A 14,651-nucleotide genomic window follows, 5' to 3' on the forward strand; every position below is an offset into this window, starting at 1 on the left:
GCCCTCACACAGAGCAGAGCCCAATGCTGGACTTGACCCCACGATCCCAAGATCACAACCTAAGCCGAAATCAAGAGTTGGATGTCCAAGCAACCAAGCCACCTACATGTCTCAGCATTGAAAATATCTTAGTACTGGCGAATATGAAGTGAAATAAATATTCATACTATAAAAGAGGAAGATATTTAGATTTGACAATATAAATCAAGAAAATTGTTCTTAGGGGCACCTGGATGGCCCAGTGGGTTAAGCCTCTGCCTTCGGCTCAGGTCATGATCTCAGGGTCCTGGGATCGAGTCCCGCATCAGGCTCTCTGCTCAGCAGGGTGCCTTTTTCCCCATTCTCTCTGTGCCTGCCTCTCTGCCTACTTGTGATCTCTGTCTGTCAAATAAATAAATCTTAAAAGAAAAAAAAAATTGTTCTTAGCCTTTCAAGTTATTATCAATTCCACATGTGGGACTCAAATCTAAGGAAATAACTCAAAATGTAAACAACGATTTATGTGCAAAAACATTTGCTGAAGTTTTATTTATCCTACAAAATGCTAGAAATAATTTAAATCTTCAAAATAGGGCACTGCTTATCCAAAGCACAGATTATCCATAGGATAGGATGGTAAGTAACCTCTAAAAGATATTAAACTGCTGATCTGTGATTAAGTGGCTAACGTGGTCTCTGTTCTGCAGGATGGCATTTGTTAAAGTTGTCAAGAATAAGTCTTACTTTAAGAGATACCAAGTGAAATTTCGAAGATGACGAGAGGATAAAACTGATTACTATGCTCAGAAACACTTGGTAATTCAGGATAAAAATAAACACAACACACCTCACTACAGGATAAAAATCTGTGTAACCAAAAAGGGATCTCATTTGTCAGATTACTCACACCCACATAGAAGGAGATATGATAGTTGTGCAGCGCAAGCTCATGAACTCCAGAGTATGGTGTGAAGGTTGGCCTGACAAATTATACCACAGCATATTATACCGGCCTGCTGTTGACCCACAGGCTTCTCAAGAGATTTGACGTGGCCAAGATCTCAGAAGCCAAAGTGGAGGAGACAAACACTGATGGTCAACCTGGTACTTTCACCTGCTATCTGAATGCAGAGTTTGCCAGAACTACTCCCGAAAATAAAGTTTTGGGGTTCTCGTGGGAGCTGTGAATGGAGGCTTGTCTATCTCTCACATTACCAAATGATTTCCTACTTATGATTCAGAAAGCAAGGAATTCAATGCAGAAGTACATCAGAAGCTCATCATGGGTCAGAACATTGCAGATGATATGCATTACTAATAGAAGAAGATGAAGATGCTTACAATAAATAGCTCTCTCAATACAAAAACAACAATGTAACTCCAGACATGATGGAGATACGGTTAAGAAAGCTCATGCTGCTATATGAGATAATCCAGTCCAGAAGAAGCCTAAGAAAGAAGTTAATTTAAAAAGATGAGGTGGAACCATCCCCAAATGTCCCTTGCCCAAGAAGAAAAACTAGGTAGCTCAGAGGAAGGCAAGCTTCCTTAGAGCTCAGGAGCAGCCTGCTAAGAGCTAATACACCAAATCATAATTTTCTGTGAAGATTTTTCAGATAAAGACAATAATAAGCTAACTCACCAAGCAGGTAAAAAATTAACTAAATAAATAAATAGAAGATATATTTAAGAGGTATCTTAATAAGGTAAGAAACATAAAATATTAAGGGGAAAAGACAGAAAACTGTTTACACACACAACAATCTAACCATATTTCTGAAAATGGGCCTAAAATGTTGTAAACATTAATAATAATTACCTATCAGTGATAGGGTGAGTTTTATTTTTCTTCATTTTTTCTGTATTTAAAAAAGGAGGAAAAAAAACAGTTGGAAAATACAGTAAGATACAAAATGGGGGCAAAGGAAACATTTCACTTTCTTTTGTTTCAAACACGTCTTTTAGAAAGAGCAGTGCCATATAATGAATATCCCTCCAAATATGTTAAACATCCCCAAGAAGAAACACTAATTTAGAGGATTTATTCTAGCATATCAATGTATTCTAATAAGTACCATAATTTTTATATTATTACCATGGTTCCTAAACTGCTCAACAAGGTACTTTGGGGTACCACAGTGAAATCAACAGGGGCTGCACAAAATGTTTTAAATTTAAGGGACGGGGTGTCTGGATGGGTCAGTGGGTTGAGCATCCAACTCTTGGTTTTGGCTCAGGTCATGATCTCAAGGTTGGGAGATTGAGCCCTTCAATGGGCTTTGCACTCAATAGAGTCTGCTTAAAAGATTCTCTCTCTCCCTCTCTTTACCCCTCTGTTCTTCCCCTGGGTTGTGTGCATTTTCTCTCTCTCTCTCTCTCTCTCTCTCCCTCCCTCTCTCTGTCTCTCAAATAAATAAATAAAATCTTTTAAAAATTATAAAAATTGGGGTGCCTGGTGGCTCAGGTGGTTACAGGTCTGCCTTCAGCTCAGGGCATGATCCCAGGGTCTTGCATCATGCCCTGCTTCAGGCTCCCTGCTTAGTACGGAGTATGCTTCTTCCTCATCCTCTGCCCCTCCACACCATTCATGCTTTCTCTAGCTCTCTCTAGCTCTGTCTCTCAAATAAAGTCTTTAAAAAATTATAAAAATTTTAAAATTTAAATTTAAAGGGAAATACAGTTATCACTTGGCATCTGTTGATCAGTGAATGAACTGTTAACTCAAGGTAGTTCAGTTCAACATCAGATCTTATGCCATCTCTTTCAATGGCATTTTATCTTTGTAAAATTGAGTTTTTAGAAACTGCTATGATGAAAATCAATTACCATGCAAAAATCAATGTGAACAAGAAAACTAATCTATTCTAAGGTTCTAATGTATGCCCAACAAGTGCAAACATTCCATTAGCAATTGTGTATATTTAAAAGTAAAATGCTTACGTTGGGCTCTGTGCAGGGTGGAGCCCACTTAAAAAAAAAAAAAGCGGAATGAGGGACTGCCCCTCGGTGGCTCAGTCAGTTAAGTACCAACACTTGATCTCAGCTCAGCTCTTGACCTCAGCTCAGGTCTTGACCTCAGGGTCATGAGCTCAAACCCCACACTGGGTTCTGAGCTGGGTGAAGAGCCTACTTAAAAAGTAAAATAAAATAAGATAAGATAAAAGGCTCACAGTGATCATATATATTCACAATATATACATATGTTAAATCATTATTTTGTACACCTTAAACCAATACATTATATGTCAACAATACCAATTAAACGGGAAAAAATAAAAATAAAAAGCTTACTAAATTAGTAGGACATAATACTTACTTACTAAATTGCTTAATACTACTCACTACTTAATAAATGGAACTGCTAGGCTCTTTTTCCCCCAAGGATATAATGAAAATAATTACTGAGATACAAGTTGGGGGCGGGCATGAGATAAGATATCTTGGCACCCTATATATAACAGCAGTCTCATCATAAAGAACAGTACAGAACATTCTATATCACAATAGAAGAATATAGGGGAAAAAATGTACCTGTTGAGAATCCTGGTTCAGATGAGGCAACTTTGGTAAAGCTTGTAAAACTCCTGCAGTCAATGGTTTCCTAACTATAACACATAAAATAAAATTATTTTATTCATCTCATATATAGTGTTTTAAACTTTTTAAAAACTTATTTCTGGGGCGCCTGGGTGGCTCAGTGGGTTAAAGCCTCTGCCTTCGGCTCAGGCCATGATCCCAGGGTCCTGGGATCGAGCCCCGCATCGGGCTCTCTGCTCCGCAGAGAGCCTGCTTCCTCCCCTCTCTCTCTGCCTGCCTCTCTGCCTGCTTGTGATCTCTGTCTGTCAAATAAATAAATAAAATCTTTAAAAAAAAAAAAAAAAAAAAAACTTATTTCTAGGGGAGCCTGGCTGGCTCAGTCAGTATAGCATGTGACTGATCTCAGGGTTGTAGGTTTGAACCCCACACTGGGTACAGAGGTTACTTAAAAATAATAAAATTTTAAAAAAAACAAAACAAAACAGTGGCTCAGTCATTGGGCATCTGCCTTCGGCTGAGGTCATGATCACAGCGTCCTGGGATCGAGCCCCACATCAGGCTCCCTGCTCGGCAGGAAGCCTGCTTTTCCTTTCCAAGTCCTCCTGCCTGTGTTCCCTCTTTCGCTGCGTCTCTGGCAAATAAATAAATAAAATCTTTTTTAAAAAACAACCCTTACTTATAAAACTGAATGAAAGCAGGAATATAACTTAAACTTGAAGATGAGGTATTCTTGATAATTGTTGAATCTGGTCTTTGGATATTTCAGGATTTAGTGACTATTCCCTCTGTATATCTATGTAGTATACGTGTAGTCAAACATTGTCAACATAAAAATTCAAGAAAAAGGGCTGCCTCCGTGGCTCAAGCAGTTAAGCATTCGCCTTTGACTCAGGTAATAACTGCAGGTCCTGGGGTTGAGCCCCACATCAGGCTCCCTGCTGAGCAGAGAGCCTGCTTCCCTGTCTCCCTCTGCCCCTCCCCCTGCTTGTGCTCTCTCTATGTCAAATAAACAAAATCTTTTTAAAAATCTTTAAAAAAGGGGCGCCTGGGTGGCTCAGTGGGTTAAGCCGCTGCCTTCGGCTCAGGTCATGATCTCAGAGTCCTGGGATCAAGTCCCGCATCGGGCTCTCTGCTCAGCAGGGAGCCTGCTTCCTCCTCTCTCTCTGCCTGCCTCTCTGCCTACTTGTGATCTCTGTCTGTCAAATAAATAAATAAAAAATCTTTAAAAAAAAAAAAAATCTTTAAAAAAAAAAAGTAAGAAATATGAAAATGTTTATTTTTTTTAATTCAAAAAAGAAAATTTTTTTGTTACCTTTTAATAGTAGGAATGCTTCCTTTTTTCTTTATTCAAACTAATTGAAAAATACCAACTCAATAGCCAATAACCTGTACTAAAAAATGCTCAAAATGAAATATTAACTGTTAGAATAAAGCCAAGAACATTACACTGCTGCTATGTGCAAACACAGATGAGAAAAAAGCACTTAATGCTATTTCTGAGTCTATCTTAAATGCATTTGACTTTGGTTTGAGAAAAAAACCTTCAATTATCTTCTAAGTACATTGTGCCAGGCACTGGGGAAACAGTAGTTTCTTAAAAAAGGAAGGCCACAGAAGATTAAAAAAAAAAAAAAAAAAAAGATAAATTCAGATTATGATACAAAAGGGCTTCATAACAATGACAGAGAATAATGTTAGATAGGATGAATGGAAAGTTCTCTCACACGAAGTGACATCTAAATTGAGATCTGAATACACGAAAAAGCTACCAGCTATGCCAGAGGTAAAGATGTTCAGACAAAAGTCCTAACACATATAAAAAGAGTCTCCTGCCAACAGGAGAGTTGGCAAGTCTGCAAAATAGAAAAGAGGAGAAAATGGCCAGGCCATACCACCTGAGTATCTGTTTAAAAATAGGATTTTTTTTCCTTAAAGAAAAAGGTACATATTCAATCATTTCAATTTCTCCTAAAGTCACCAAGAAGACTATAATTTTAAAGTGATTATTAGAAAGAAAGATTGATTAAAATTGTAAAAAAGATAATCAGAGGCACTTGGCTGGCTCAGTTTGGGGGAGCATGCACCTTTTTTTTTTTTTTTAAGATTTTATTTATTTGACAGAGAGAAACACAGCGAGAGAGGGAACATGAGCAAGGGGATTGTGAGAGGGAGAAGCAGGTTTCCTGCTGAGCAGGGAGCCCAATGCAGGGCTGGATCCCAGGACCCTGGGACCAAGACCTGAGCAGAAGGCAGATGCCCAAAGGCTGAGCCACCCAGGTGCCCTGAGCATACAACTCTTAATCTCAGGGTCATGAGTTCAAGCTACTTGTTGGGTGTAGATTATTTAAATTAAAAAAACTTTACTGTAAAAAAAATCATAGCTAAATCTAGTGTAAACATCATTTTTAGTTCATTGTCATTTCTGGTTTCATTATTTTCCTGTTAAAATTCAGAATTAAATGAAATTAAAGTAATTGGATTTTGGAACCTGATGCTATTTCTAAAACAGGCTTTAAAAAGGCATTTGTGGGGGGGGGGGGGGGCTGGGTGGCACAGTGGGTTAAAGCCTCTGCCTTTGGCTCAGGTCATGATCCCAGGACCCACATTGGGCTCTCTGCTCAATGGGGAGCCTGCTTCCCTTCCTCTCTCTCTGCCTGCCTCTCTGCCTGCTTGTGATCTCTGTCTGTCAAATAAATAAATAAAATCTTTTAAAAATAATAAATAAATAAAAATAAATAAATAAAAAGGCATTTGGGGATGTCTGGGTGGCTCAGTCATTAAGCATCAGCCTTCAGCTCAGGTCAAGGTCCCAGGGCCCTGGGACTGAGCCCCAAGCACATGGGGCTCCCTGCTCTGCGGGAGGCCTGCTTCTCCGGCTCCTACTCCCCCTGCTTGTATTCCTTCTCTCACTGTCTCTGTCAAATAAATAAATAAAATCCTAAAATAAATAAATAAATAAACAAAAAGGCACTTGGTGAAAATAGATGTGTTTTCCTTTATTGCATTCACTCAAGAATAAAACTCTAAATGAACATTTCTTTTTTTTTAATATTTTATTTATTATTTATTTGACAGAGATCACAAGCAGGCAGAGAGGCAGGCAAAGAGAGAGGAGGAAGCAGGCTCCCTGCTGAGCAGAGAGCCCGATGTGGGGCTCAATCCCAGGACACAGGGATCATGACCTGAGCTGAAGGCAGAGGATTTAACCCACTGAGCCAACCAGGCACCCCCCTAAATGAACATTTCTAAGATATATTCAATCATCCCACAAAAACTTCAGGAAATCTACAGGAAAAAAATCTACAATCTACAGGAAAAAAATCGTAACACTTTCACATATCCTAAATTGATGGTAAAACTGATTCTTACTCCATGAAGTCAATTGTTATATTCCAATAAATAGATTCAAGTTTCTCAGTGTCACAAGAAAACCAACTTATTCCTTTCTAGAGAAATCTATGATATCAGAAAACAAATAGTCAATCCTCATTACTCACAGGTCCTACCTACTTACTAAAATTTATTTGGAACCCCGAAATCTGTACCCTGTGTTTTGGGGGTTATTTTTTGACATCCAGAGCTACAAAAAATGAGTTTCCTGACATACATTCCCAGCTGAGGTAGAACAAGGTGATACTCTGCCTCCTTGAGCTCTCACACTATGAACAAATATCCTTTTTGTGGTCTATTTAGTACATTTTTTACACTTTGGGGCTTCTTCTAAGTGACTTTGCTATTTCAAATGTTCCCTAAGCATACTGTCTAATGTTCCTAAGTGCAAGAAGGCTGTGATGTCCTTTACGGAGAAAACGTGTGTTTAGGGAAGTTTTTTCCAGGAATCACTCATTGTGTAGTTCACCATGAGTTCAATGTTAACCGATCAACATTAATTAATGCCTTTAAATAGAAACACTCATAAAAACAAGATTTTGATCAATTGATAAAAATGCTCTGACCAGAGGTTTGATGGAAAATACCCCTAAAAACAATGACTCATTTTTCACTAATTCAGTGTTTCTGTTGATTCAATATTTTATTTATTTATTTGACAGAGAGATGGAGCACAAGCAGATGCAATAGCAGGCATAAGGAGAAGAATCAGGCTCCCCACTGAGCAAGGAACCCAATGTGGGGCTTGATCCCAGAACCCTGGAATCATGACCTAAGCCAAAGGCAGTTGCCTAACCAGCTGAGCCACCCAAGTGCCCTGTGTTTGTGCTGATTCAATAGAACATAACTACTGCAAATAATGAGACTCAACCATAATCCTCTTTCCAACTTGATGAGAAAAAAGATTTCCTAAAACTAAATTCTATAATTCCTATATATTCATAATAGGAATCTATATCCTTATATATTATATAATTTCGTCTGCCCCTACTTATTTTTCATGAAAATTTTTTTCCTTTTTAATTTTTTGGAAAATAAACCATCAATTGCCATTAAACTTATCTTTCTCAGGAATCCCTTGAGATATTTAAATACGAATTCAATTTTTTAAAAAAAGAATTCAGTTTTAACTTTTGAGAATCTCCAAGTACACTGTTCACTCACATTTATATGTGTCTAATATTGATATTTACTAATATGTTCTATATTGGTTTTCTTTTTTTTAAAATGCTATTGGCAATATACTATAAGCAAAGTCAAAAGACCAGTGACATATAAAAGACAGTATCTGCAACACACATCACCAATAAAGGGTTAGTATCCCCAATATATTAAGAAAAAAAAACTCTTAAAAATCAATGAGAATAAAAATACTAACAGCCATTAAACATCTGGACAAAAAGGTAAGACAGTTCATGAAAAAAGATGTACAAATGTTGCTTAAACATATGAAAAGATGTTAAATTTCACTTGTAGTAAGAGAAATACAAATTCAAAAACACTGAAATGCCATTTCTCATTTATCAGATTAGCAAAAATTCCAAAGCTTGGCAACACATTGGCAAGACTGTGGGAAACAAGCACTCTCATACATTACTGGTGGGGATAAGACATGGAGAAAATTTTGAAGTATCTAATAAAGTCACACATTTACCCGGTAACCCTGCGGCTAGGAATTTGTCCTGAAGACACACCTCAAACAATATGCACACACACACACACACGGAGAGCTAATTAATATCACATCATTTGTAATAGCAAAGTATTGGAGACAGGTTGCATAATGATGGCTCATACACACAGTGAAATATTACACAAAAAATGATATAAACAAAAAATGAGGATGTGTCTTATGAACTGATATGAAGCAAACTTCAGAATATATTAAGTGAAAAAATGCTAAAGAATATATAGAGTATACTATCTTTTGTTGAATAGGGAGGGAACAAGAATGTAAATACGGAGCACTTCTTTTTGCAAAAAGAAACACAGGTATGACATACTGGCTCTGTCTAGCAGGTAGGTAAGAACAGGATGAAAGGCACAAGGAAGGCGTCTGAGTTTGTTTTTATACAGCTTTGTTTCCTGAACTAGATTAATATTTTACATAATCAGAAATAAAAATAAATCAACAAAGATAGGCAAAAAAGTCCTCATACTGAATATAAACAGTGAATTTAACTATATTTACATCAAATTATAACATAACCACACTAAAGAGAATAACCCAAGTAACTTTTTAAAGATATTTATTTGAGAGAGAGAGAGAGAGTGCACCTGTGTATGTACACGAGCAGGGGAGGGACAGAGAAGGAACCTCAGACTCTCCACCGAGCACAGAACTGCATGTGAGGCTCAATTCCACCACCTCAGATCATGATCTGAGCCAAAACCAAGAGTTGGACGCTCAACCAACTGAGCCACCCAGATGTCCCACCCAAGTAACTTTTTAACTTAATACTCTATGTATTTTCAGTAAGATATATTGCAAAAACAAACCAAAAGAGGGGTGCCTGGGTACCTCAGTTAGGCATCTGCCTTCAGCTCAGGTCATGATCTTGGGATCCTGGGATGGGGCCCCACACTGGGCTTCATGCTCAGTTGGGAGTCTGCTTCTCACTCTCCCCTCCCCACCATTCAGGCTCTTTCTTACTCTCTCTTAAATAAAATCTTGAAAAAAAGAAAAAGAATTTGTGAACTTTACACATTTGTAAAGGTTTTTTGTTAGTAGTAATACTAGTGTAAAAATTTGGAAGCCATTTGATGCGTATTATAGAATTGAGTAAGTAAACGTACTAATGGTGTTGGGAACCAGGGCCCTTTCTCATTGTGGTAGTAAAGAAATACAATTGTGAAATTGAGGAAGACAGGAAGAACCCAGTGTTTAAGAACTGGAATTAGAGAGATCAATATGAACTAATGATTATTTTTTTTAAAGTATCTCCTAACACATGTTCAAAAATGTCTGATTGGGGGCACCTGGGTGGCTCAGTGGGTTAAACCCTCTGCCTTCGGCTCAGGTCATGATCCAGGGGCCTGGGATCAAGCCCCACATTGGGCTCTCTGCTCAGCAGGGAGCCTGCTTCCCCCCCTCCCTCCCTCCCCTCTGCCTCTCTGCCTACTTGTGATCTCTGTCAAATAAATAAATAAAATCTTTTTTAAAAAATGTATGATAGGAATGGATATTCACATACATACTTGCTTATATGTGCCTGTATATGCTTATTTCCAGAAGGATACCCTGGAAGGAAACTAGCTAATTCTTAGGAGTGCACTGAGGGACTATACTAGAAAGGTGATTTAACTTTTCACCATTTTATCCTCTATTAGAATTGATTTTACCAAGTACACATATTGCCTATTTAAATACTATCTAATTCTTGGGCACCTGGGTGGCTCAGTAGACAAAACATCTTTGGTTCAAGTCATGGTCTCAGGGTCATGAGATCAAGCCCTGTGTCAGGCTCTGTGCTGGGCATGTAACCTGCTTAAGATTCTCTCTCTCCTTCTTCCTCTGCCCCTTCCCCTGCTCACACTCTTCCCCAGGCACACTCTTTTTCTCTTTAAAAAAAAATTTTTTTTAAAAATTTACTATGTAATTCTTTAATGTAGCCTCCAAAGCAAATACTTTCCAACCTCTGAGCTATTCAGAAAACAATCCAAAACGAACATGCCAATCTAACCTTCAGGATTGTTATCTGGTTCATCAGTCATCTGGCTCAGAGTTCCTTGTTGTTTAAAGGTAATACTTCTCTTTTTCAATATTTCCAAGCCTTCTAAAGCCGTACTGTGTTCAGACAATGACTTTAAAATGGAAATGTTATTTACTAATCCAGAGAGTTCTGAAGGATTTCTAGGACTATTGGAATATTGTTTGCTTTCTCCATCAGTTTCTACTTCAACATGGTCATGGTCTAAACTTCTAATCCTTCGCAAATCTTCAGATTCAGGAATATATGCTTCCATATCTTTGGAAATAGGATGCTTTTTTCCCAGAGGGTAAAACAAAGAATTAGAAACTTGGGTACTTGATTTATCAAGAGCAACACATTCTTCAGAGTGATTATGATTAATATTTAATTCTTGGATACTTATGTCGTTGCTTGACGTTGACAGTAAAAGCCATTCATCATTTTTGTCTAAGTTACTTCCCATAATAAAAGGCTGAGGTTCAGCCTGTTCTGAGAATGGGCTGTTTTTAGGAGTCTGATCAGTGGCTATGTTTAAACAAGGAATATGTAAATTTGAGCTTATATCTTTAGATTTATTCTGTAGTGAAGCATTATCATAGTTAATTCTGACTTTTTGAATAGATTTATTAGCATTTTCATTATTATCTAGAGATACATCATCAGTCCCCTCTAAAGATGAGTCAAAACTGCTTAATATATCACTACACTCTTCTATTTCTTTTCTAACGTTTCCAGTTTTCCAAGGTTCTCTGTCAACACCTACACAAGCTTTATCACAAAACTCTGACAGCAGAGTCTCTTTAATAGGAAATGTCTCTGTATGTTTATCCCCAATAGATGTTAAAAGAGACAAATGTTCACTGCCAACTTTCTTACAGCTTGTATCTTCACATCTCTTCTGAACACTCGAACTGCTGTCATTAACCAAAGTTTCCTTTACCCAACCCTCTGAATCCTGGGAAATTTTGTTGTCTTCCTGTGATTCCTCCTCAGTGTCGCTGGTTTCAAAATTGTTCAGATTAAAACTCACCTCCACAAGTGGCTGTGTTGCATTACTCATAGGTTCAGGAATACTGTTATGATTTCCATTATCAGTATTACTTTTAGAAAGCACATTGGTAAAGTCATCAGAGATCCTAGAATTGTTAGCTATAGAAGACTCAGTTTGCAGATGTCCAGATTCTGGCAGGAATGAGATTGGCCGTTCATACTTCTTTACCTCCTGAGCATTTTCTCTACCGAGAGTTGATCCTTTTAAACACATCTTGTCACTTTGACTAACAGGTATCTTTTTATTCTTTTTAATGTCATATTCTGATAATAAGCCATCACACTCCACACTGCTACAAGTAACTAGTAAGCTGTTGCTTTTACAGAATGAAGGAATTTCCAATTTTACTTCCTGATCCAATGACTGATCACTATCATCTACTGGCTTGACTTCATTATACTTTTTACCTTTTTCAGCACATGTTTCAGAGACCTGTATCCTCTCTTGTACCAAAAGGTCTTTCAAATCTAAATTTGTATTGTCTCCCTGGACCTTTGGTTTCCTTTCTATATTATTTCCATCTTCAGTAGAAGAATGTACAGGTGAGCTCTGGGAGGATAAATACATGGCCCATCGACTTTTATTTCTCATGGTATTTTCTGATTGATGCTGGTGGTGTGAACTGTCTGTGCTTTTCGTCTGGGCACACTTTTCTTGTTCAACTATGCACTTTGGTTTAATAGGAATGTTTACACTTCCTTGTAGTTGTATCTGAGGGAGATGTTCTGTAGTCCCAGAATTTAGTTCCTCAAATGTACCAGTTGATTTGGACTTCAGAAGAGCTAATATCTGTGCTTTGCTTCTGATGTTTTGTGAAACTCCTAAACAGTGAGAGGTCAAACCATCTTTTTTTAAGATCTCATTGGTCAGTCCAGAATCTGAATGCTTATTTACAGAATAGACAGGAGAGCAAAAATAATTTTCTTCACATTTCATTTCTGAGTTATTCTTGAAGGATGGAGTAGAGACAACCGAAGAAAAATGTAAGCCATTTGTCTCTCTGTCTTTGTAAGTGACACTGTTCTCAGGGTCTCTTGGCATATTATTTATATCTTTCTTGCCAGCAGTAGAAAACAAAGGAGGTGCGCTATAGAAGGGAGAAAGAAAAATAGGGCCAGGTTTCTTAGCCTCAAGTGACTCTGTGGATTCACCATTTTCTGTAATAATCATTTTCTTTGGCACTTGACGTGGTCCTCGAAAACCCTAAAAATATTAAAACAATTATTAGCTGTTCCGTTATCTATAAAGAAACTTTGAAATGGACTGGCTTTTTTAAAAAAGGGAAAAAAAGAAGGGAAAGAAAAGAAAATGGAATGTGTCTATTTTGCAAGGTAAAGTAATAAATATATAAAATTTGCAAGATTAAAATGTAAATACTCATTTGTATTAAGAGTTTTCTAATTAGGATTTACTTCCTCACTACCTAAACATTTATTATGAAATACCATTTTAATGATAGAGTACAATAGTTTCAAATTCACTACTTCTTGAAATAGTATTAGAAATATATACTGAGGGACGCCTGGGTGGCTCAGTTGGTTGGACGACTGCCTTCGGCTCAGGTCATGATCCCGGAGTCCCGGGATCGAGTCCCATATCGGGCTCCCAGCTCCATGGGGAGTCTGCTTCGCTCTCTGACCTTCTCCTCGATCATGCGCTCTCTCACTGTCTCTCTCTCAAATAAATAAATAAAATATTAAAAAAAAAAAAAAGAAAAAGAAATATATACTGATTTACTATTTTCAACAGAGAAACTTACAGTAAACTTTCTTTTTAGACCAGCAGGCTGACATCCAAGGGACCGGCCAGAGGATATTAATCTCCTTGGATTTAACTCTGATGCTTCCTTAATGACATCCTGTTTAACAGCTATGTTTCCAGCAACTTTAACCTCCTCAACTGTGATTAAGTATCGATCACTTTCTAGGTCATCTCCAGGCTTCACCTAAATTTTAAAAGAATAAATTTAAAATCACATACATCTAATTATTTGTTCATGTGTTCTAGTAAGTCATTAGCACTAGCAAGGCACAAAAGATAATAGTTATTAAACATATGAATCAATATTCAAATCTTCATTTATTATTATAGACTAGTTAACTATCAATAAGCATAAAAAAGGATAATAATATAGTAAAATTAGAGCTATCAGGTATCCTGGGTGGCTCAGTCGGTTGAGTGTCTGCCTTTGACTCAGGTCATGATCCCAGGGTCCTAGAATGGAGCCCAACATCAGGCTCCCTTGCTTAGTGAGGAGTCTGCACCTCCCTGTGCCTCTCCCCACTGCTCATGGTCTCTCTCTCTCCTGCTCACTCTTTCTCTCTCTCTCAAATAAATAAAATCTTTAAAAAAAAAAATAAGATTATCAGCCTAGTTGGTAATACCCGAAATCTGTGTATTATCACAGATAATATGCTTAGTCTTTCCTAATGAAATAATTTAAAATGAAATAATAACAACAGTAGTTAGACCCAATTAACCATCTACTAAGATAGTGCTTTTTATAGACTCTTTTGGTAAATATGGAAATACCACAACCACTATTAATTCCACAAAAAATTTTTTAAAAAATTTAACACCATGGCCAAAATCAACACAATAAGAATATACACTAACACTTTTAAATGACCATATTAAACTGAAGTTCACATAAATTATTTCTAATTTTTAGACCAACACAGTAAAGTCTATCCTATGGTCTATGTACTACAGTACAGAATTTAGACACAAAAGAAGCTAGGTTAGCTAGGAAGCATCTAAAACCCAGAATGACCAAACTTTAATATCCTTATTCTTTACACTAAAATATGCCTTTAGTTCCTTTTCTTTCTCCAAAAGGAAAAACAGAATATTTGAGAAAATATTATATATAGGAATAATTTCTGAAAATATTACCCATTATAATTCTCAGCCTATTGAGACCATGTAATACAATTAGGTTACAGAGTCAGTTTCTGGGGTCCAGATCCCAGCCCTACCACTGCAATTCTATGAATATGGGC

The 14,651-nt window shown here is 37.2% G+C and overlaps 1 protein-coding gene and 1 pseudogene across 1 annotated transcript in view; one reads left to right on the top strand and one right to left on the bottom strand.

Moving 5' to 3' along the window:
* Window positions 1-14,651, bottom strand: part of ZGRF1 (zinc finger GRF-type containing 1) — an 80,780-nt gene that overhangs the window by 53,984 nt on the left and 12,145 nt on the right. The window contains 3 exon segments of the mRNA XM_059377410.1: window positions 3,511-3,584; window positions 10,590-12,852; window positions 13,409-13,594. Of these exon segments, the coding sequence (XP_059233393.1) occupies window positions 3,511-3,584; window positions 10,590-12,852; window positions 13,409-13,594 (2,523 nt within the window).
* Window positions 688-1,559, top strand: LOC132002311 (large ribosomal subunit protein uL18-like; annotated as a pseudogene).

Source organism: Mustela nigripes, chromosome 1, assembly GCF_022355385.1.
Source record: "Mustela nigripes isolate SB6536 chromosome 1, MUSNIG.SB6536, whole genome shotgun sequence".
Classification (NCBI taxonomy): Eukaryota; Metazoa; Chordata; class Mammalia; order Carnivora; family Mustelidae; genus Mustela; species Mustela nigripes.